The following is a 24865-nucleotide window of genomic DNA, read 5'->3' on the forward strand; positions in this document are numbered from 1 at the left end:
AGTAAATGTTGCTGTCCCTACTTTATATATATGAACTTTTTCAAAGGCTAAAGAAAATTTTATAGTTAACATAAGATTGTGAATGTGGCTATTTCATTCCTATGGAGACAACTGTACCATCAGGCTCTATTGATTAACCTCAGAAATAACTCTCTGTACCCACTCTTCATCATCTGAATGACTGCAGCTGCCCACCAGCTGTTCTGCCATGGTTCTATCCTCTCTTTTGCTACCAAATTAACATTCTTAAATGACACTTTCATGTGTCACTGACCCGCCAAGACATGTAGTGTTTCTTATTTTACAGAACCCTTATTTTATTTTCATAGAATGAAAAAACTGAGAAGACTCATTAAGATCATATGGTCATGTAAGGAAGGCAAATAGGTTTCATTCCAGCACCAGCTCCATTCATTTGGTGGTAGCTCCTTGTAGTAACTATGTTATAAAGGAATCTGAGGCTCAGCACTGACTTATCAGCTCTGTGGGTGATTATGATGTCTGCCTCAGGTATAGAGAGGCAGATAACGAAACAGCACGTGTGCCATGTAGTTCCTATTCCTAATCAAGTCCTATTCCTTTAGCTGATTCTTGTGGTATATCCTCATATTCTAAGTAATATGCTTTTTGCTACGTCTTGATTTTTCATTTTTAGGGCTGATTTTTTTACTTCTCACTATAAAAGGTGAGGATTAAGCTTTCTTAATACCCTTGTTCAATAGATACATGTCTTATCTCTCCATAGCCTCACGTCATCATTTTGGCTAGTTCAAAATTTGATGTTTACCTTATTATGAATATGGAAGGGCTATTGACACCTTAGTCATATAATATCAGATAATTATTTTATCCTTTCTTACAAAATTTTGTGTTCCCAGGAATTTAAAAACAACCTGTTTTTTTATTTGTAGTTTTCTATAGACTTATTAGTTCAATCCCAAACTGTCCTCTAACTGTAAAATTCCCTGTCTCTGTGTTAAAATCTATTCGGTAGTCTAGTCATTTAATCTTTTTGAAGAAATCACTTCTGAGACTTGTCAATGACCTGTAACCAAAGGCCACTAGGAACACATTTGTAGCTGAATGAACCAAGTTTGTTACTCGTTGCAGTAAGGGAGAACACACACCATGAGAAATGGTAGGATATCTCAATAGAGGGGATTAAAAAAGACTGATTTTGTAGATTGGACAATGTTTATGGTTTTGTCTGTGATAGAACATGAATACAGTATGGTCTTGTTTTTGTCTATGATCATAGAATGCTCTTGTCTGATGGTGATTTTCTATGAAATTGTGTTCAGCAAGAGAACACTAAGGCCTAGCTGTGAGTGCCAGGTCAGCTCCTGGATGTCAGGGGCTGCTTTTCCCATTCTTGGCCTTCTGATCCATTACAAATTGGTCTCATTGATCTATAGCGTACTCCCCAGCTTTTATCTTAGGAGACTTACTTCATCATCTTGGTGATTCCCTTCATCCTTCTTCTATGTTGGGTCTCCTATTTCATGGATCTCTTCTATTTCTCTTTCATGGCTTACTCTCTCTCTTTTCAGTAGCTTTTTCAGAAAAGATAAATGGAAAGTAATTTTTAAAGACCTTATATGGCAGAAAATGCATGTTAGAATACCTTGCATGTCAGAAAATATTTTAACTTCACACTAGCTTCACAGATGACTAATAATTGAACTAATTATGTAATTTGGGGTTGGAAATTTTTTTCACATAATGAAGGCATTGATCAATTGTCATTTAGCTTCTGGAATCACTATTAAGAAACTTGGTGTCACTCTGATGCTTGATCTTTTGTTTAAAGCCAGTTTAGTTTTATTTTTCATATTGGAACCTTACAGGATTTTTTACTTGTCTCCAGAATTTTTAAATTTCAGAATGTTGTTCCTACTTGTAGGTCTTCTGTTTTTATCCATTGTGCTGGATACTTGGTGTGTATAGTAACATATGACCTTCAGTTCTGAGACTCTATCTTGAGTAGTTTCTTTAATTTCATCTATTCTTTCTTTTGGGGACTCCTATTATCTAGATGTTGTACCTTTTAAAATAGTCTTAATTTCCTTATCTTTTTTCTCTTATTTTCCATTTCTTTGTTTTTTGGACTTGCCACAAGGGAGATTTACTCAATTTTTCCTTCCAATTCTATTTAATCATTCAGTCTGCTAACACATTTTAAATTTTTCATGAGCTCTTTTTTCTCTTAATGTTTCTTTTTTACAGTATCCTTATTCTTACTTCCTACTTTCTCTTATTTCACTGAAAATATTAATGATAGTGTTTTTTTTATTTTTCTTCTCTCTGCATAGACTTTATTTTCTGCAAATTTCATTTTCCTGTTTTTTGTTTTTTATTTGTATGTTTGTTTTTGCCTCTTTTCTATTAAAAACTTTATTCAAATATCTGGTGGTCCTTAGCTATCTTTTTATATTTAAGAGTAGGATACCATAAAGCCAATTGGATGCTGTTTCTGGGATGAGGCTTGCCACTATAGGCTAATCTAGCTAGAAACAAATATATAAAGAATGGCCTTTAACTAAAGAGGAGATTGCAGTAAAATGCTCTCAAGTTGTTCATATTTTAATAAATAAGTGCCGTTTATATTAGGGCACTCCTAGCTATTATGATCATAAAATAGCACTCATAGAACATAAAACTAACAAAAATGAAAATGAATTCAAATCCTCTTCCATCACTGATTTCAAGAAAAATCTATATTTTTGTCCTAGTACAGTTTCAGTGAGAGACTAACTTCCTCTTTGACCTTATGACTTGTAATTAGCCCAGCCACAGTCCTACAGTGGTTGGCAGTACTTGAAAATAGGAGTGGGTCAGGCCAGTTACTCTCAACTTGAATGAACATTTCAGACTTGGATACAATCCAAAAAGGAAAGAGATAAAAGGTAAACATGAAGGGCTCTGGCTATTTTTGAGAATTTGCTTTCCCCTAGAGACTGTCCCAGAAATTCAAGCCACAAACCTCATGAAAGTTTGAAATATTTTAGAAAAATATCAAAGCCTTAAAGAAACTGAGGTTCACTAATATCAAATAATTGGGATGTTTACAGCAACAGAATAATGTCTAATTTCTCAACTTTTATGAAAGTTACTGATGCTTCTTTGTGCATTGAAAATGTCAGGAAGAAAAGATTCCAAACTATTAACAGTGACTCCTGGGAAGTAGCATTTGAAGTAGAAGTGGGAAGCAGAGATGTTTAATTGCTTACTTTAGACACTTTTTAATTGTTTGTTTCACTACGATAAACACATATTATTTTTTCTAAGTATGAAATTCTACTCTATAAAAATCAAAATAAAGACTTAAATAAGCTTACAAAACTTGCTGATGTTTCCAATTTAGGGCTCAAATGTAATGGTAAATATCTCAAATCTCCAGTATTAGAACATAGCTGAAAGATAACTAGAATCAATTAGGTTGGCAATTTGGTTGCAAGAAGTAAGAGAAACTCAATTAGGTGACTCAACTACATAGAGTTTGTTTTAGTCACATAATAAAAAGTCCAGAGATAGGCACAGCAGATACTTTTGTATAATGAAAAGTCCAGGATCTTCTTAGCATCTTTTTTCGTCATCCTTAATGTGTATGGGTTTTTTTTCCAAGGTCATTTCACATTTAAACATAAGATCATACAGAAGTGGGAAAGAGCAGAGAATGAAAGGCATATGACAGCTGACTTGGCTGACTCTGTCTTTTTAACAGGAAAAGAGTATTTTTCCAGGAGCCCTATCCAGAAGACTTCTATTTACATTCCATTGGCTTGTCCCAGATCACATGGAGTCTGAGGAGTCCTGGATACATTACAGCACTGAACAAAACTGAGGTTCTGTAAGGTCAAAGTGGAGCATGGATATTGTCTAGAGCAGGCAACCAGCAGGCTCTGTTATCAGTGGCTCACCTTGTTACCTCTTCCACAAACCAAGAATACTTAATTTCTGCTTAAAATTAGAGGATTGGGTTTATGGAGAATTGAGAAAGGCATCAGAAAAGATATCAGAAAAAAAATCAATAAAATTCATTGCAGTATTATTTGTACTTCAAAACATTGGAAATATTGAAACTAAGAAAATTTGTCAGAAGCTTTTAGTTAACAGAGTAGCTGGTGATTATGATCTCATCATATCTTCTATAAAAGCCTTATTAGTGTCCCTGGTCCCAGTTATCATTTATGTACAGATTTGCCTATACTTGGAAGCAAAGCATTTAGAGCAGCCCTCTCCTGGGTACCTGTGGCAGAGAATCAGACAGGGACCAGGGACTTCCTCTATCTTGGAAAAATTAACTCCACTTTCTAGAAGGAGAAATCAAACTCTTCTTTGCTGGCTTCTTCACTCTTCCATGAAATCATCTCTGATTATTCAAGTCTATGTTGAGCTCTCCCTTTTCTGACTTGCTATAGCAATTATCTGCTCATCAAAACCACAAATTCTGTATGTTGTTATATGGATTTTACAAGACCATGTCTAAGTCCAGTGTGTGCTCCTCAACAGCTAGCTCTCCATGGTAGGACAGGCCCTGGAATGCAGGATGCCTTTGGGCATTTGAGGGTAGGAAAGTTGCTACTAAAGATACACAGGTTCATGGATGTTGGAGCCTTCAAAGACACCTTTTAGCTAGTTTAAAAGAGCAGCATGAACCTTAGAAAGATGCTGTTAGATAACCTTTAAATCACTAAACAGTATAATATTTCCTTCTTGGGACAAATTTTAACTAATATTCTGGGTGCCTAGACGTGTGTGCTGTCACAATAAAAGGTAAACCAGATCAGATTGTAGTCATGTGCTTTTAGTATAAAGATTCAGCTCTAAACGTGCTCTAAGTCAAGTATGCTGCTGTCAGCACTCCACGTTAATCCTTCTTGTATCCTGGGGTGGTATTTCCCCAGCAGCTGCCATGTGTCTTCCTCCTCTCTTCGCTTTTCTCCATCATAAAGAATCTGACAAGCTCATTCCTAATTAAGGAAGCAAAGGCTGTTGTAATGAAATGTTGCCTTCTCCCCAAAGTACTTTAATGGAGGAGAGAAACTCAGTAGAAATGTAATGATGGAATTTCTGGTATCAACGAAGAAAGTTAAGACACTTTTCTTTTTTGTAAGAAATTTCCAGCTACCCATCAAACTACTACATAAGAGTAGCCAACTAGTCTCACTGTTAATAATAATAATCTATAGGATTTCAAAATGAATTCACACTTTATAAGAATATAAATATTTGAGTATGCATGTTTCTAAAGTGCTGAGTGATCAGTTAGAGGGGCAGTAAAGTGTTAGGATCCTGGGCTCTAAGTCTAACCACCTGGGTTTATACCTACACCATTGAGGCAAGTTGCTTAAATGTCTTGTTCCTCATTCTCATCTGTACAATTAGAGATTTAAAAATAACATACCTCATGGGGTTATTGTGAAGATTAAATAAAACCATACATATTAAGCACTTAGAAACTTTCTTGACACATAGTCGATGCTTTATAAATATTAGCAGGTATTATTAGTAAGATTTATTTTATGTCTAAATGAATGAGAAATAGTATATTTGCAGCTAGTAAATTATAGGTTTGGGGCAGGTCTTTCTATTTTAGTTTTCCATGACTTTATAAAGAATATTCACCAAATAGACAGTTCCTATAAGATTGAGAATCATAATTTGCCCACCATTTTCAAAAGGTACATGATGGGGTTCACTCCATGACCTTGAAGATTTTTTTCTTGTATAAATGCCTGTTTTTAATTTCAATTTCCAGATGGAAGCTATCCCTAAAGATGATTCTGCATTATCTGAGAGAAGGAGAGAACTCCACAAGGAAGTTGAAGTAGCTAAAAGGAATTTGACCCAGCAGGTTAACATCAACTCTCATTTAAACTTCTAAGAATGATTAATACAGAGTTGTTGAGTGTTTAACAGTGCTCCACAAAACCTCATCTGTGGGAGAGTCATCAAAGATAGTAATGATACAACTTAATATGGGTCTGTTTCTTCATCTTAAAGTCCACTCCAACCTCACATTAAATTTTTTGGGGAAAAGGCTGTGTTTGAACCAGCAAAAATTATACAAATTGGTGAGATTTTTTAAAATAAAAAAGCTATTGATTATATTAAAAATAAACAATAAATGTTTTATTTCACCAATGTCTAAAATGTTCAAATTTTGTTTATTTAAGCCACTGTCAAAGTATTTTTTAATTTTTATTTTTCTATTGGAGTTGGCATTCATTATTATTTTTTATTAGTTTCAGGTGTACATATAGTGGTTAGACATTTATATAATTTACGTAGTACTCCCCCCGATTAGTCTAGTACCCACCTGGATACTATACATGGTTATTACAATATTATTGACTATATTCCCTATGCTGTACTTCACATTCCCATGACTGTTTAGTAACTACTAATTTGTACTTCTTAATCCCTTCACCTTTTTGACCCAGACCCCCAAAACTCCTCTCATCTGGCAATCACCAGTTTATTCTCTGTGTCTATGAGTCTGTTTCTCTTTTGTTAATTTATTTTGTTCTTTAGATTCCACATGTAAGTGAAATCATATGGTTGGTATTTGTCTTTCTCTGTCTGACTTATTTCACTTAGCATAATACCCTCCAGGTACATCCATGTCATTGCAAATGATAAGATTTCATTTTTTTATGGTGGAATAATATTCTATTGTATATATGTACAACTTCTTTATCCAGTCATCTATTGATGGGCACTTATGTTGCTTCTGTATCTTGGCTATTGTAAATAGCACTGCTGTCCCTCTGCCGGAGCCCAAGGTGAGTTTCTGTGAGCAAGTGAGTCTGTGTACAGACCCTTTAAGTGGATGTCTGGGTTTCCATCAGCCTTTCATCTCACCAGAATAGTTAGAAGGCCCACTCATTTTTACAGCCAGATTCTGTGGGGACTTCTCTTCCCAGCACTGGAACCCTTGGCTGGGGAGCCCTGGTGTGGAGTTGGGGTCCCTCACTCTTCCAGGGGGAGCTCTATGGCCAAAATATCCCTCCTGATGCTCAACTACCACTCGCAAGTGTGGGGCCAGCCTGTTTTGTGTCTCCACCCCTCCTACCAGTTTTGATGTGGCCTCTTCTTTATATCTTTAGTTATAGGACTTCTGTTCAGCTAGTCTTCAGATGGTTCTCCAGATTGATTGTTCTATAATTTAGTTGTAATTTTAATGTGGTCATGGGAGGAGGCAAGCAATCTTGACCAGAACTTCCTGTCAAAGTATTTTAAAACATGCTTTTATGTCTCTTCTTTTTCTTAAAGTTACTTGAAAATACAGTCTAAATAAGAAAAGTTATGTCATGTTAAATATATTATCACATTTGGACATTCTTTTATAGGATAAAGAAAATTCTTGGAGCTAGGGCAATAGTTTTGTTTTATGTTTTAATAATACAAATTCTACATAGGAAATAAAAAAATAGTCTAATGGTCTAAAACCACACTAAAAAATGGTTTTAGTGTGTTTCTTCAAACAAATTTTAATATGTTGTGTTTTTCAAGAAAATCCTATCAGATGCAGAGTCTAAGTTAGTAGAACAGCAACTTGCAGAAGAAAACAAGCTTTTAAAGGAGCAAGAAAACATGCGAGAACTAGTATTTGGCCTTGTCCGTCTGACTCAAATCAAAATTGATGAGAAGGAGCAAAAATCCAAGGATTTCCGGAAAGCTCAGGTATCTGTGTTTTTGTAACCATTCATTCATTACTACAAGAGTTTGGGGTAGCCTCATTTTAACACAATGTTCATTACAAAGCTATAATTGTTAAGTCTCCTTCAAGTTTCCATAACTATACAGCTTCCCAAAACAAGACTCAATCATACATTGAAAAACAGTCCTAGGATTCAATTAGCAGTAGTCAACAATCTAGAGAGAGAAAGAGCTAGATAAATCATAATGAGCAGAGTATTTGAAGAGATGACAATTTCAGTAAGAATAAAGTGGCGGATGTGACTGACAGCTGTACAGGCCACAGATATCTCACATCCTACTGTGATTTGCCCAAGAACAACTCAAGAGCAGAAGCATTAGACCTTTCTTTTCCCAAGTTCATCAAGCCAGTATCATTTAAACCAGTGTGAGGATACCCTTAGTTACTGCTCCACCCCATGACTTTCCTGGGCTCTCCACAAAGTATCAGAGCTGACCCAGTGCAACATCCCCAAACCAAAACAACAATGAAACCAATGGGAAAAACAAACGTCCTGCCATGCTAGCTAAAACTCTAATATTAGAACCATTTATTCCTCTTAAGGATTATGTCTAGAGGTTCTCTGTGAAAAACGAATATGATATGATATATTACTAAACTAGAAAACCTGAATTTACCCAGATGTTGGCTGTTTCTAAGTGCAACCTTTGTTCTAATTTTGAGCAAGTATTTACATGAAGTAGCATTTCTTCTTGTTTTTCAGAAAGAACTCACATCAAAGCATTAATGAGCAATGAGATTAAATAAGATTTTGCAGAGAAGACTGAGGAAATGATCTACACCACACAACCCCAGCAAACTCTTTAAGTCCCCACATTAATTGTTTATTTTTCCCTCATTGGAACATGAGAGAAACTAAAAGGAGTTTACTATTGTTGGCCCAGTAGAGTTCAGGGGATAGTTGGGTTTCACAGGGTAGAGAAGGGAAAGACAGTGACCAGGGAGGAAGGAAGTAAAGAAAGCAGTCTGAGAGAACAGGGTGGCTGAGGGGAGGAGGAGCACAGGGATACTTGTTACAAGGAACAATGATTTGCTTTATGAATTACACAGTTTTCAAATTAATCTTAAAAATTGATATATATGTTATCTATGTGCAACTAATCTATGTAAACCAAGCCTCATTATTAAATGAGCTCATTCATATAAAAGCACACAGTTCTTTCCCTTGAAATATGGAAATCAATAAAGGAAAAATATTGTTTTTCTTAAGCATTCTTAATAGTGGGAATTAGTCTGTCAAACATTAGCTGTAATAAGTTGTAATTTCCTTAAGGCAATGGTCAATCTTATTATTTTATTTAACGCTTTATCTACATACCTAATAAAACACAAGAGGTAAAGGGAAAAACCAATGCTGCTATTATCTCCAAGATGGAGTGGATGAAACTAAATTTTTATATCTGTTTAATTCTTCACACATATAGTTATTTAAATAATAATAGTTTTTTCTGACTTCCATTCTCACTGAGAGCAACATAAAATTGCTACATGTCCATCTTGGCTCTGATGCCTAGATGCTTTTTAATCACTCATGCCAAATGAGTTTTGCTCTCACAGTCTTCAACAAAAGGCCAACAGAAACTGTTTCCTCAGTTTTCTACCAGCAAATACTTCATCATTGAATATCTTTTTTACCTTAGATGAAGGACCCAGTATCTTTATATTTGAAGAATGTTACTAATGTATTTAGCACTTGGTATATGTCTAGGATTTTAGAACTAAAAGTGCTGTCTTTTAAAATATTCATGTGTAATTCGTAACACCTCCTTATGGCTTATCTCAGTATGGTGCTTCATTGTATAGGAAAACACACCCAAAATACAAAAGAATGGAAAAGTACTTTAAAATCATGGCTTCGGTCTCTCACAAAATACCACAGAGAATTCAACTCATAACGTTTATGAAAACTTACTACAAATCCTCTTCCTTCATCTATCTTCCACAAACTACAAACTCCTCATGCACCTAGCCCAGCTGTGCTATTCACACTCTTTGGTTCCTTCAAATGTTCCCCGAACTTTTCCTCAAACCTATCCTGTGCAGGCTCTTTTCTTTTCCTCTTCTCTGTTCTTCTGCTTCCTTAATTAACCCTTTGTCTTAGTCAATGTGGTTCAGTTAAGCTAGCCAGGCAATTTTCAAATCTCTTTTTCTTTCCCCTGATCTGCAAACCTAGCTGGCCAAGATAGTTTTTTTCCTTAATGGATAGGAATGAGATGGGTGAGACTGGGAGTACTTATATGTTGGCGATGATGGGCTTTTAAAATTATTATTTCACACATAATTTTTATATTTCAGCAAAAATATACCAACATTGTGAAGGAGATCAAAGCAAAGGATCTTGAAATCAGGATACACAGGAAGAAAAAACGTGAAATTCATCGGAGGTAAAAGAATTACATGATAATTTATCCACTTGGGTGGGGTAAAAAAACAGATCTTTATTTCACAAGTTTCAAAAACACTTGTATTTTTACAGACTCAGAGAGTTTGCTAAACTGTATGACACTATTCGAAATGAAAGAAACAAATTTGTTAACTTACTTCACAAAGCTCACCAGCAAGTAAACGAAATAAAAGAAAGGCATAAAATGTCATTAAATGAACTAGAAATTTTAAGAAATAGTGCAGTTACTCAAGAAAGGTAAGTGTTATAATAATTATTGTCCTTTCAAAGACTTTTGATTCATTGAACTCTAAAATATTCCAGTGATAATAAAATAGAAAATAACAGTCTTTTACAAAGCTAGAGAAGCCCTTGCTCAAACACCTTGCTTTACAGATGACAATCTAAGCATCTGAAAGCAATTCCTTATGCTTCTACTGTTTGGGAGCCATCAGTTTTTTAAGTGAATGTAAAACTATAACATATAACTACACTTAGTATGTTTATTTTTACTTACCCAATTAGAAAGAAAAGCACCAGTTTGGTAATTTACATTTAAAGTTAGAAGACAATCAAATGTTTATTAACCAACATCCCCAGTTGTAGATTTGAAGCTTCTAATATGCTTGTGGGAGGCAGTACGGCAGAGTGGGTAAGAAAGGTGGCTTTCTAGACTCAAATCCCAGCCCTGCCACTTAGACCTCGGGCAAACTACCTTACCTCTCTGGGCTCACATTCTTTACCCATAAAAATGTCCTTATTTTATGGGACTTTTTATTATTAAATGTTAATCCATGTAAAAACACTCAGAAGTATCTGGCAAACAGTTGTTTTTTAACTTATTACTTACCATGTGCCAAGATCTGTTGGACTGTTTCACTTATATTTAGAGTCTGTATAACCTGAAAATTTTCTAGTGGCCATTAATGCCCAGTTTCCTTTCACAAAGATATTACAAAATAGGCTCTTGTGTGTGGATAGGGCTGGGATGGGGGTCAATGGGGGAGGGGATTGGTATGAAAAGGAAAATCTAATTTCCTAATCAGGTTCTCATCCTACATCAACATAAAATATCATTTATAAAGGCCATGCATTAATTCAGCATTTATTGTGAAGCTGTATTGAGCCGGGTACCACCTTAGGTCCAATGGACATTTTCAGATGTAACCATCTCTGCCTTTAAGAGAGCAATCTCCTGGGGATGACAGAGCAGTAAGTGAATTACTATAGTCTCTTGCTTTGATAAAGGAGGGCAGCAGAAGGTTGGGGCACAAAAGAAAGATGTCTTAATCCAGATGGAGGGGGAATCTGAGACCTGGGAAGATTACAGAAATTCCCGAAGTGTGATCATGGAAAGTATGATAATCATGATTATCAAGTGATAATCATGATGAATATCATTATTACTACTACTATTATCATTTCAACAGACACACTAAAGCAAGAGCTACATTGATACTACTTTGGTTTCAGAAATCTTCAGTTTTTAAAGAAAACTATTATCTTACCCATTTCCCATTATTTTTAAAGAAAGCTACAAAATTCCATGCTGAAACGTGCCAACAATGTTACCATTAGAGAAAGCATGCAAAATGATGTGTGCAAAATTGTAGTCAAACTTCAGGAAATGAAAGAGAAGAAGGAAGCCCAGTTAAATAACATTGACAGACTTGCCCATATGATCACCGTCATTGAAGAGGAGATGGTGCAACTTCGCAAAAAATACGAACGAGCCGTTCAGCGTCGAAATGAAAGGTAAAAACCAGGAACCTAACATGAAGACAAAGCACCCAGAGATCCTGTTTAGAAATATTGCCCCCTGCTCTATCTAGACTTGACAGTGGGTAGGGAGGGATATTTGACATTCAGATTTTATTAGCCTTGGGGAGGAGGGTAGCCATTTGTTTTGCCTGAAAATGAGAAACTCTGTCCTCATAAGAGAAACAGGCAAGAGTAGAGTTTGGGAAGTTGCTCATTTGAAGGTCAAGATCCTTTCCCAGACTACCATTTAGGATGCCTCTGATACCATCAAATTATTTCAGTAACATTGACATTAATAAAGCTTTGGATTATGTATCCATTTTTTTTTGTGATAGATTTGTTCATATTATAATATTTATTCAGCCATTCTCTCAGTTCTTTTCTGAACAAGTAAGCACAACCTCTAGGAGCAGCATTATTTCTTCCAGGCTATATCATTAATCAATTACTATTAGCAGTTTCCCCAAGTTGCTTATGCTTTGAGAAATCTGGCAGCAGATGGTAGAGCATATAGTAATTATATCTGGTACCTGATTGTTTTCATCAAACCTTGGTTGTGTTCTCATTTATGTAAGTACTGGACCTAGAAAGTACAAAAAGGTGGTAAAGCATTGCTTCTGGCTTCTGTTGTTAAGAAGACTGAGAAGATCACGAGAGGAACAAATGAACAGCAAATGAGACAAAATACAGAACTAAGATTAGCCAAATACAACTATGTACACACATTTGAGAAAGGAGAGAAAGAAAGAGACAGAAGCAATTACAGACAAACTCTGGGATAATGGATATGCACAGTGTGTGGGAAGAAGTTCAGGGTGGTGAAGAATACCATTTTTCAAAGGACTGCCAGGTGTTTTCTCTGGGGAAAAAAATCCTCTTATTTGGCTCCTGTCACAAACTGGGCCCTGTTCAGATCTGTGGGGCTGGAATTAGAAATTTCTTACTTTCTTTTTTCCCCATATTTTCCTCACAAGGAAGGGTTTTTTCCCCTGGCAAGATTATAAATGACAGAATTTTGCATCAGAGATAGTCAATGTTAAGAGAACCTAATGGGCCTGGCAAGTTACATTGAACAGTCACTGTAGAAACACATTCCCTGGCCCTCTGCCTGGGTACTTCTGGCCAGAACTTGTTTGGCAAGTCTGGTCCAAGGAAAGGGTCTGCAGAAAATCAGAATATGGGATAATTTTGTTCATTCATGGGGAAGACATTCTTTCCCACCCCAGGAAAACCTTGGAGACTTGCAGAGGTACTGTGCTAGCCAACCACACGGTCAGCTCAGACCATCCTTCTCCTATTCCCCAGACATTCAAAGTGTGCAGTTTAACTAGAAAACCACTGGTATTTATCTATTGTCTTTTAGAATTATGCAATGTTGTTGTGTATTTTGCTCCCAAATCCGGAGGGAACCACAATGACTAGTGAAACTGTGGCCTCAACATCCTCTTAGCCTTTGCCTCTCAATTTGACCGTAGTGGTGTTCAGCTGATAGAACGGGAAGAAGAAGTGTGCATTTTTTATGAAAAAATAAATATCCAAGAGAAGATGAAACTAAATGCAGAAATTGAAATACATGTCCTGGACGAAAAGATACGATTCCTGAAACTGAAGATTGCTGAGAAGCAAAGACAGATTCATGTGACCCAGAAATTACTGCCAGCCAAGAAGTCCCTGGATGCCGAATTAGCAGTGCTCCAAATTCAGGTGGGAAAGTGTTCATGAGACCCTTCCAGGGACCATTTGCTGATTCTTTTTTCTTCCATTATTGGTTTGTAGGTCACAAAGTTCTTACATGTAAATCAAGCCATGCTACTCCCGGTACCTGCAAGAACCCATGAGTTATATGTCTTTTTAAAAAATGCCTCAGAATATGACTGCAAGGTAGAATCTGTGTGTTAGGCAGCCAAGCCTCAGATTATCTTTTTGTCCCATGAGGCATTTTCTGCCTTTCCTGGAATATAGATCCTCCCAAATCTCAACTCTAGTTCAGCTTCCTTATAGTTCAAAACTTAAGTAATTTTATTACCACTGGCATAATTATGTTTTTGATGCTTGCTGAAAAGATCTTGGAGATCATCTAGCTCTCTTATTCTTACCACTCTTGCCCTCTGGAGCCAAGATTGTTGTTTGGTATTAATTGGCAATCACAATAATTCGACTCCTAGTTAACTCTCTTAGTTTTCCTGTAATTTAATAACCTAACATGCCTTTTAAAAAGTGGAATAAAGCCAGAAAGTTTAAACATTAAATAGCAAATAGAAAGGAAGAAGAAAGAGAAAGAAAGAAAGAAAGAAAGAAAGAAAGAAAGAAAGAAAGAAAGAAAGAAAGAAAGAAAGAAAGACTAAAGCTACTTTCTTCACACGTGACAATTTCATTTTTTCTTAAAGAAAATATAGAAAAAATTAGACTAAAAAATTTGTGGCTTGAACTTTTTTATTGACTTAATGTAAGAATAAATTTTAATCTATAATACATTTTCTAAAATGTCAGGTTTGCTTTCAGATTTTTTCTAATTATAAAATTAAGACATGTTCAGTTAATAAAGTTTTGAAAAATATAAAATTTTTAAAGAAGAAAATAAAATTCTATCCTCAGGATATACTATTAAAATTATAAAAAATCTGGAAGAGAGCCTTCTAGTCTTTTTCTAGGTGTACAAGTAAATGGTTTTCATTAGCTCATGCTGTAAACAGATTTGGGTCCTGATTTTTTTTTAAAAAAATGTAATTATGTCATGGGGAATCACAGGACTTTGTGAAACTGGATGATGGGTCTACTTTCATATGTTGTGTGTACGTGCTATATAGATGATAGGATCTTCCATTTTGCACAAATATACCAAGGTTCTGATTCCAGAGTTTATTTGTTTGTTTGTTTTTTAGCCATACTTTCTCCCATTCACTTCTTCAATAAGCGTAGCCCTGATTTAGATAGATTGGTTGGAACATCCCCCAGGCCTCCCACATAGCCTCCTCAGGATTCCTGCGGCTCTGACTCAGGTTTCCAATGAGATTCATTTGGAGGAATTCCCTCATCACCTTGCACACACAGTGCCTAGTCCACTTGTGTGCCATGTCAGTGCAGACTCAGGACTCGCTCCTTCTTCAGCCTGCACCTTTCATGCAAGGCCTTTGTGAACTGACTTTACTGAAGATTTGGGGCAACACTGCGAGAAATACAAAGAACTTCAAGTTAAATATCAGATATCCATGCCCTTCAAAGTTCCATAGGGCCACTCCATCACTGGGAACAGTCCCCTTGGGTATATTACCCCATGCAGCACCGTAGCCCAGCTCTGTTTCACTGGCTTGTCTTTCCATCTTTATCCCACATTTTCCCTCCCCGTGGCACCTCATACTTTTCTCATTCCATTTTACAGAATAATTTGGCTCTCTCTATCTCTTTCCCAAAACAAAGTTTCAGGGCCATCTTTGCTCATACTAAACTATCAAGATGCCCAGCAGAACAAAAAGACTAAATTCAAGATCCACAACAGAAAAATGCGCTCCCTATTATCTAAATATTTTATTCATGTTAATTGCAAATAAATATTTCTATTCGATGGATAAAATTAGTTGTGCTTAAGATATATATACTCGACATTTTATTTTATAAAAACAGTTTTCTGGTGTGAAATATGAATTCAAGTTTACCCAAGAGGAAATACTATGCATTTAATGATAGTACACACTACCTGATGTGAATCCAAACCATTCTGACTGCATATGAATTGAGACATATGGACTATGTGTTATCATCAGTTACTGTTTTACCAGAGTTAGTTCTAAACTTAAGAATAGTTGAATAGAAAGTTTCCCATTAGTCTTCAAATTCACTTAATTATTGTCTACTGAGCACTACTATATGAGCCCTTTGAAGGACTTGATGTGAAATTTCAAGCTTAAGGCAAGCTATTTTTGCACCTTGACTTGCAGTATCAATTCCTATTATATCCTGTGTGTTAAACTGTAGCGTTTTGTGTGTTTTTCAAAGTCTTCCCATCTTTTGCATCATTTTCGGAATTCTCTTAAGGTTTGTATTTTCTCAGTTGTTTGAAACAGTTTTTAATCATCCAACATTCTAATCCAAGGATTATCATGAGTCATATTTTCCTGATGTTTGTAATAGAGGTTTTTTTTAAGGGGTTTTGGAAGTCATATGAACTATTTTAGGACACGAGAACACTATTTTATATAGAAAAAGTAAACATTTTTTCCTCAAAGGCCATGGGTAAATAAAATCAATCAAGACACCCCTTTGATAAGAAAGCACCATATTTTTTTCCTATTTAATTTCCTAATTAAGAGAAGGAAATATTAAGTGTTGTTAATAATAAATACAACAAATGCTTAATTACATATAGATGTATACTTTAAGTCCCTATTGAGGGCAAAAAATCTCAGTGTGCTGCTATTTCTTCCAGGGAGTGGCCATATTTCTTCATCCACCTCTAAAGTCTCATCAATTCCACAAATATAGTTGGTATAGAAAACATTATATTGGGTGTTTGGCAAAAAGACATAGATAGTTCAAGCTATCCTTTACAGACTGTACATTGTGTTGACCTACTAATTAAGAACTGTATTCTTCTTTGGAAAGCCATTACACCGATTGCCAGCAAAGAGTTTTAAACTGGTCTAGTATGACTTATACCTTGTATGTTGTCTATCTTGGCCTCTGTATTGACCTGAAAGAAAGAGATCAAGTCTGTGTAGTTTGAGCTCTGCAATTCCATAACATTTCATGAACATAACATGAAATGGGAAGTAATCAAAGGACTGGTTATAAAATCAGCTTTGTCTTTGATGACCCAGAAGTCGTCACCTTGCCTTGTAGGGCTAGTTACAGACATCATTCTCACGGTACCATAAGTGAACAGAAGCATTGCTTAACCTCAAGTCCCAGCTGATAAGGTGTTAAGAGTTTTCAGTTTTTACCTGTGTTGGTCATAGTGAAAGATGCTAAAGACTCTGGGCTATGTGATTTTAAGATTTACCGAACAAGAGAGCTAAAGTTCATGTTTCTTTCTTGTTTAATAGTTTTCACAGTGTACAGACAGAATAAAAGACCTGGAGAAACAGTTTGTAAATCCTGAGGATAAGAACAGAACCCGCTTCCTTCCGGGGAAAGATATGACTGAAGAAGAAATGATCAAAAAATTAGATGCGGTAAACATTCTTTCTTAAAATAGCACCTATTAGCCCCTTGTTGATCAGCATCACAGTAACACAAATATGTTTCATGTTATGCAGACCGATTTATCCCTCATTGTTCTAGCCATTAATATAGTCTTTTCCTTGTAATCTAGTAACAAAACCTAAGCTTGACTTTAAACACTTGCCAAAAGAACTAAAAATTGGGTGGTTTCAAGATGACCACCTTTGTCTCATAGCCCAAAGGAGCAATTTTGGCATTTTAAATGGATTCGTTTGTCTTCCTGATTGGAGCATATCAAAGGGAAGTCAATGTGGAAGGTACCATGGAGTGGAAGAGCTCCCAGAGTTATCTGTAGGGATTGGGCATGGGAAGTCTTTACTTAGTCCAGCTCTAAAGACTTTCTAGAGGTAGCTGGGCAACTACAAAAGCAATGTATTTTCATTTGGGTGGGGGGTAGGGAATAATAGTGCTCTAATTAGGAAAGAAGTTTTTGGCTTGCATGACATTTTTCCCCCTTCCTACTGAAATTGTTTTTGACTGTAGCTGGAACTACAGCTGGCCAAGAAGGAGGAGCAGTTACTGGAAAAAGATTTCATCTATGAACAGGTCTCCAGGCTCACGGATAGGCTCTACAGCAAAACTCAAGCCTACAAGCAGGACACACTGCTCTTAGCCAAGAAGGTCTGTCCAAGACCCTGCCTTCTCAATTTTTCCCTTACTCCTCGAATACTGTTCATTTTCCACAGACTATTTATTGAGAGAAACCCTAGAGAGATTTGGCTTTATGACTAGAGAAACATAAAGATGTAAAATTAAAAATTTAAAGATGACTCTTAGAAAATTGTCCAAAATAAGTTTCAATCTTGTTCCCTGAATGAATTCACTTTATGGTGTAAAAACCTAAGCTTTTCAATGACAGTATATAAGTTTCACTTAATCAGGCACATACTCAAATATGACAATTATTATCTTTATATTTTATGTGCCAAGTTAAACCCTTTCTAGTTCCTTTTGGAGGGCTTCACTTATCCAGCACTCTGCATGGGAACTCAACCAGAACCCAGAAATGGAAGGAGACCATTAAAGACAATCACAGTCATACAAACATGGGCCTGTTACACCATGGGGTAGAGCTACTGCCAGGCTCCACTAGTGAGGAAAGTACAGTACATGGAACTTCCTGATTTCATAAGCTTAAAATACTGTACCAGGACTGCTGATTCAAAGCCACAGGGTCAGACTGGGACTTCTAGAAGCTACCTTGAAAAGAGCAGCCAGCAGGAGGGAGGTTTGGTTGATGATGACACAGCAGGACCTTGCACCATAGAGTGGTCAGAGGATTTCCTGGCCTCTGAAGCCTCTTGGAGCATCCCGCTGTGATGGCACAAGGATTTTAGTCAGTCAGCAATAGTTACTGAAACTACTCTGTGCTCCTCTCATGCTAGGAATGGGGGAAGAAACAGAGAGGAGGGGACACATTGTACACATCATCTAGTGTGGGGAGGCAGGCAGGAAAATAGATCATGGTAACACCCACAGCCTGACTATGGGGTCCAGGGCGCAGCAACTGTTCATCATTCTTCTTAGTTTCCCCAATGCCTAACATGTACTAAACCCTATAAAAACATTTGTTGAATAAGTAAACAGTCCTGTTCTAGAAACAGTTCTGGCACACTAAATAGGAAATTATTGTAAATCTCAAGCCTCCTTTGCCATTTTTATTTGGCTTTTACACTTCTGCTCTGATGACTTATACTGGTAGACTGGTCAGTCCAGTGGCATTTGTGCAATTCACAACTTTACCTCATAAAATAAGAATATTAAGACTTTTTTTAGGCTCATGAACTTTGCCTGAGTTACTATGGCCAATGTTTAAATGTTACCTGCCTTCCTTCTTTTTGCAAAATGAATTCCCCTGTCTTTGAAGAAAGTCAGTTTTCGCTGAGAGCTGGCTTGTCAAAGCTGATGGCAGAGCCTCTCTGGAAGTCAACAGTAATGCTAGAGAAAAGCAGTGGTGGCTTCTGCAACTGTCATGTGGTCAGGAAGGTTCCAGTATAGTTGTGTTCTGTCCTGTGATTTACCTCCCCTTTCCTTTCTCCACTTTCTGTGTTCTCTACCTGGCTTTCATTTTTTTAATTTAAAATGATAATCTCATAGTAAGCAGATCTAGAAGATAGGAGGATGTTCAGATCTCGGATTTGAGATTTGCAAATACTAGCAAATGACCTTGAGAAAGATAACAGAAATTATCTTAAAATTGGGTTTCCTGACCTGTGAAATGGGTGTGATGTCAGTTAAAGTAGCAAGCATTACATACTCAAGCAGAAGTGGCCTAGCCCCTGTGGGTGCTCAACAAGGATGAGCGTCTTCTTAAGCCTCTCATCTTTCCCAAATAGCTTATGGTTCCTCTTCCAATTTTCCCAAATGAACAAAAAATGGAAAACCTCAGCAAAAACTTAGAGCAACCCAGATAATGCCATCCTTTTTTTGATTTATAGAGGAAAAGGGAGGTTGGCTGGTTATTCATACACACAACACTCAAGTGTGCAGTGACTGATTAGTGAAATTTAAGAGAGATAATGACTCACCACTGAAGCTTTAAATGGTAATCATTTTTATTCAATGTATGCTTCCTAAAAATTCAGCAGTGTAGAAAAATTTTAAATATTTATATTCTTTATTCCTTATGGCGACAAAGTGTATAAGTAAATCACTAGCAGCAACATTCCTCTAAGCAAATGTGCAGATAGACCAGTGTGTCCCCTATTAGGAGAAGGAGAATGTTTCGAGGTCAGACATAATGTTTGGAAGCTCATATTCATGTCTTGATTTACTCTGATGCAAAGGACTGAAGGATTAAAATAGACTAAAAATTTACCATTTCTTCATTCAACAAACATTCCATTTTAATTTTGCTTGATGCCTCCTATGCTCCCAATCTGGATACTGGGAATATGATGAATAAAATAAATAGTCTTCATCTTCATGAAGAGTAAATTCTTGTGAGATGACAGACTATAACCAAATATCCAAATACATATATACATAATAAAATGTCAAAAGTAGGATATAAATTTAAATTAAAGCAATATAATATTACAGAGTGTTGGCAGGTGGGAGGAGTTACTACTCACTGCCCCACCATGGCTACAGCCACACTAAAAGGCTGTGCAATGGACCAGAAAGCTGAAAGGAACCACTAATTCCAATTTTACTTTTCTTTTAAAACCAATCATTCTACTTAGTCCTAACTTTTTATTTTTTGATGATAAATAGCTAATGTGCGACTTCTGGTCAAGATGGTGGAACAGATAAATGCTGTGCTTGCCTCCCCTTATGACCACATCAAAATTACAACTAAACTACAGAACCATTATCATTGGGAGTTGCCTGAAGTCTAGCTGAACAGAAGTCCTACAAATGGGGACATACAAAAGAGGCTGCCTCGAGACTGGTAGGAGATACAGAACAGGCTGGTCCCACATCCACATATGGCATTGAGAATCAGGAGGGATATTTTAACTGTGGAGATCCCAAAGGAGGAGCAAAGGGTCCCAGCCCCATACTGGGCTCCCCAGCCCAGGGTTCCAATGCTGGGAAGAGAAGTCTCCACATTCTTCTGGCTGTGAAAAAGTGGAGATTGTGGCTGAGTGAGACAGAGGGCAGCTGGAATTCTGGGCATTATTCTTAAGGGGCCTATACACAGACTTACTCACTGATGGATTCACTCACTCTGAGTATCAGAGCTGGGACAGCAGCTTGAAAGGTGCCGGGGACATATGGGGAGGAACTGAATTTTGTCTAACTTCAGGTTGAGGACTGGAGGAATAGCTTTCTCCACAGCTAAAATATCCCTCCTGATTCTCAATGCCAAATGTTTTGTCTTCTCCCAGACAAAACTGCTGAGAGAAGCCTTTGTTTCTTTCTTGTGCCCTCACCCCCAGCATGCAGATACAGGTGGGACGCCACATCTGAGTCTCCATCAACCTGGCTAATACTGGTTGCTCCCAACCCTTGTGATTCCCTGAGACCCCACCCAACTTACAGGCCCACCCAAGCCACTTCCACTGGCTTTTCCATACAAATGGCCTATGTTGGCTCATGCTGTGGACTTTCCTAACTTCTCTCAAAGATTCACAAAATCCAAACAAGAAGCATCCTGCATCAGTGTGCCCCATACCTCTTACTGAGCAGCCAGTAGTAGTGGCAGTGGGCCTCACTTCGCAGCTTGGCCTCTTGAAGTGCCTTAAGCCCGGCTCAGGTGGCAGAAATCTACAGATTGCTTGATAACTCTTGCCAGGTGGCCCTGGGCAGGGTACAAGCTGCGGCTGAACTTGGCCTGCAGTGGGGCCCTTCCCAGGAGGTCCCAGGGTTGGCATACCCTACGGCCAACTTCTGCCAAGCTAGAGCACCACCTAGGGCTGCATCCAAGGACGATGCACCCAAAGAGTAGACTGAAGGCAGGCACCAGAGCCCTGAAAAAGCAAATCCTGCTCCATAGGGTCAGCCTCTCACCAGCTACTCCTCACAACCAATCAGCCTAAGGGTCAATCCCACCACTGATGTGTCAACAGCAACCAAGGCTCAACTACAACAGCAAGGCACACACAGCCCATACAAGGGACATATATAGAGCACCCAGCTCAGGTGACCAGGGAAGACTGTGCCACTGGGACCCACAAAACATCTACTACATACAGCCACTCTACTAAGACCAAGAGACATAGGATCCCTACCTAATACATAGAAACAAACATAAGGAGGCTGCCAAAATGGAGAAACAAGAAATGTCCCAAATGAAAGAACAGAACAAAGCTCCAGAAAAAGAATTAAATGAAATGGAGACAAGCAATCTACCAGATGCAGAGTTCAAAACATTGGTTATAAGGATGTTCAATGAACTTAGGGGAAGAGTAGGTGAATTCAGTGAGAACTTTAACAAAGAGATAGAAAACATAACAATGGAGATAGAAAACAAAGAATCAGTCAGAATAGAAAAAATGCAATAATTGAAATGAATACATTACAGGGAATCAATTAGACAATGCATAGGATCAAATCAGTGTTTTAGAAGATAGCAGAAAACACTCAATCAGAACAGCAACAAGAAAAATGAATCCAAAAAAAAACAAGATAGATTAAGAGACCTCTGAGACAACATCGAGAGTACTAACATTTGCATCATAGGAGTACCAGAGGTGAAGAGAGAGAGCGAGGGATTGAAAACCTATTTGAAGAAATAATAATGGAAAACTTCCCTGATCTTGCAAAGGAAATAAACATACAAGTCTATGAAGTGCAGAGTCCCAAACAAGATGAACCCAAAGAGGCCCATATCAAGATACATCATAATTAAAAACAAAGAGAACCTTAAAAGCAGCAAGAAAAAAGCAATTAGTTACCTACGAGGGAACTCCCATAAGATTATCAGCTGATTTCTCAATAGAAATTGCAGGCCAGAAGGGCTTGGCATAAAATATTTCAAATGATGAAAAGCAAGGACCTATAACCAAGATTACTCTTCCCAGCAAAGCTATCATTTAGAATTGAAGGACAGGAAAAAAGCTTCCTAAATAAGGAAAAGCTAAAGGAGTTCAACACCAAACAATATTACAAGAAATGTTAGAGGGACTTCTTTAAGAAAAAAAGTTCACAAATATAAAATGGCAATAATTACATATCTATCACTGATTACTTTCAATGTAAATGGAGTAAATGCTCCAATCAAAAGACAGAGTGGCTGAATGAATAAGAAAACAAGACCCTTACATATGCTGCCTACAAGAAACACACTGCAGACTGAAAGACACACACAAACTGAAAGTAAAGGAATGGAAAAGATATTTCATGAAAATGGAAAAAAAAAAAACTGAGGTAACAATCCTCATACCAGACAAAACAGACTTTAAATGTTATAATGAGACAAAGAAGTACCCAGTAATCCCACCTCTGGGTATTTATCTGAGGAAACCCAAACCACTACTTTCAAGGAATATGTGAATCCATATGTTCATTGCAGCATTATTTACAATAGCCAAGATATGGAGGTAACCTGAATGTCCATCAATGGATGAATGAGTAAAGAAGACATTATACATTTATACAATGGAATATTACTAAGCCATAAGGAAAGAAATCTTGCCATCTGCAATGACATGGATAGACCTAGAGGATATTATGCTGAGTAGAATAAGTCAGAGAAATACAAATGCCATATGATTTCACTTACGTGTGGAATCTAAATAACAAAATAAACAGAAACTCATAGATACAGAGAACATTTTGATGGTTGCCACTTAGGAGGGGTTTTATGGAGGGTTGGTGAACAAGGGGAAGGGACTGAGAAATATAAATTGGTAGTTACAAAACAGGTATGAGGATGTAAAGTATAACATAAGGAATATAGCCAATAATATTGTAGAAACTATGTACAGTATCAGATGGGTACCATGTGTATCAGGATGATCACTTCATAAGTTATATAAATGTCTAATCATCATGTTGTATACCTGAAACTAATATTATATGCAAATTATAATTGAAAAATAAAGTTGATTTTAAAAAGACAGCAAAAAAAAGACAGTTAAAAAAATACATATGAAATGTTCTGGAACCTCAAAGGCACCACACACTTAAAAGGGATTATTATTATAAAGCAGAAAACTCTTAAAACAAACTTTTGGCCTATCACCTGGTTCCCAGGGTGTTTTAGGTAAGCCATTGTTTGCACAGTGGTGTAATGCTCTTAATTTGCAGCTGCATATCTTACCTTTTAGGTGGCACCTTGAGTCTAGCGTGTGCCTTTCAAGTCTCTTTACATAACTTAGACATGATGGATGCTTAATAAATGCTAGGTATACCGATGGGATTTAGGCTTTCTATGCATCTGTCTTTCATGTTTTTGTTGCAATGTTTTTGAGTAATCTGGAGACCTCTTAATGAGAGTAAAAGCCTTTAAAATTTTCAAAAAGTCCTGAGATCTCTTCTAATTCTTATTTTCTATAATTTCCCACTTAACCTTTCCTTCCTTCAGGGAACAATGCCCCACCCCGCACCACCACCACCACCATTATAGACAGCCAGCAGTTTGCCATTTTCTTCAACTCTTCATGGAATGTATACATAGGCTAAGTCTTGGGCTCTCTAATTCTAGATGAATGGCTACCAGAAAAAGATCAAAGATGCCACTGAAAAAATGATGGCTCTTGTCGCCGAGCTGTCCATGAAACAAGCTCTGGCCATTGAACTCCAAAAGGAAGTCAAGGAGAAAGAGGACTTCATTTTCTCTTGCAATTCCAGGATAGAAAAGGGTCTACCACTCAATAAAGAGATTGAGAGAGAATGGTTGAAGGTACTTCGAGATGAAGAAATGTATGCCGTGGCCATCGCCGAAAAGTCTCGGGTAAGTTTTGGCTTCTATGTTGCATTTGTAAAGTGGCCAGGAAAAGCTATTTTCCGGGGTTTCAATCCTTCCAAAATATATGAAAATTTTCCCACTCTACCATATACAGTCCCAACAGTCATAAGAAGTTTTGGTTTTTAAAGACAAGTCAAAAGTGCAATAGTGCAACATACCATAATATTCTCTGGAGAACACTTGGCAAGCACAAAGTTCCACCCCACAGTCTTACATCCTGGGCTGGTGTGGTTGAACACCATGGACTCCCACTGGTATGGCAATGACCAGGCTGGCATTGGTTTTAGCCATATGTCCCCAATCCCTGTCCTCACACCCTTCCTCAGACTACTCCTTATTTAACATGGCATATTGTGAGGCCCCCAGTGTATTACGGTTGTCATAGCCTTTTGCAGACTCTGCACTTGGTGCACATTACAGA

At 37.2% G+C, this 24865-nt stretch overlaps 1 protein-coding gene across 1 annotated transcript in view; it reads left to right on the plus strand.

The window, feature by feature from the left end:
• The window catches only part of CCDC146 (coiled-coil domain containing 146), a 138766-nt gene that overhangs the window by 112345 nt on the left and 1556 nt on the right, over positions 1-24865 (plus strand). The window contains exons 10-18 of the mRNA XM_015599493.2: positions 5762-5857; positions 7519-7689; positions 10022-10110; positions 10203-10367; positions 11640-11864; positions 13346-13574; positions 16910-17038; positions 17571-17708; positions 24181-24429. Coding sequence (XP_015454979.1) covers positions 5762-5857; positions 7519-7689; positions 10022-10110; positions 10203-10367; positions 11640-11864; positions 13346-13574; positions 16910-17038; positions 17571-17708; positions 24181-24429 — 1491 coding nt within the window. The remainder of the gene's footprint in view (positions 1-5761; positions 5858-7518; positions 7690-10021; positions 10111-10202; positions 10368-11639; positions 11865-13345; positions 13575-16909; positions 17039-17570; positions 17709-24180; positions 24430-24865) is intronic.

Source organism: Pteropus alecto, unplaced genomic scaffold (genome assembly GCF_000325575.1).
Source record: "Pteropus alecto unplaced genomic scaffold, ASM32557v1 scaffold109, whole genome shotgun sequence".
NCBI lineage: Eukaryota > Metazoa > Chordata > Mammalia > Chiroptera > Pteropodidae > Pteropus > Pteropus alecto.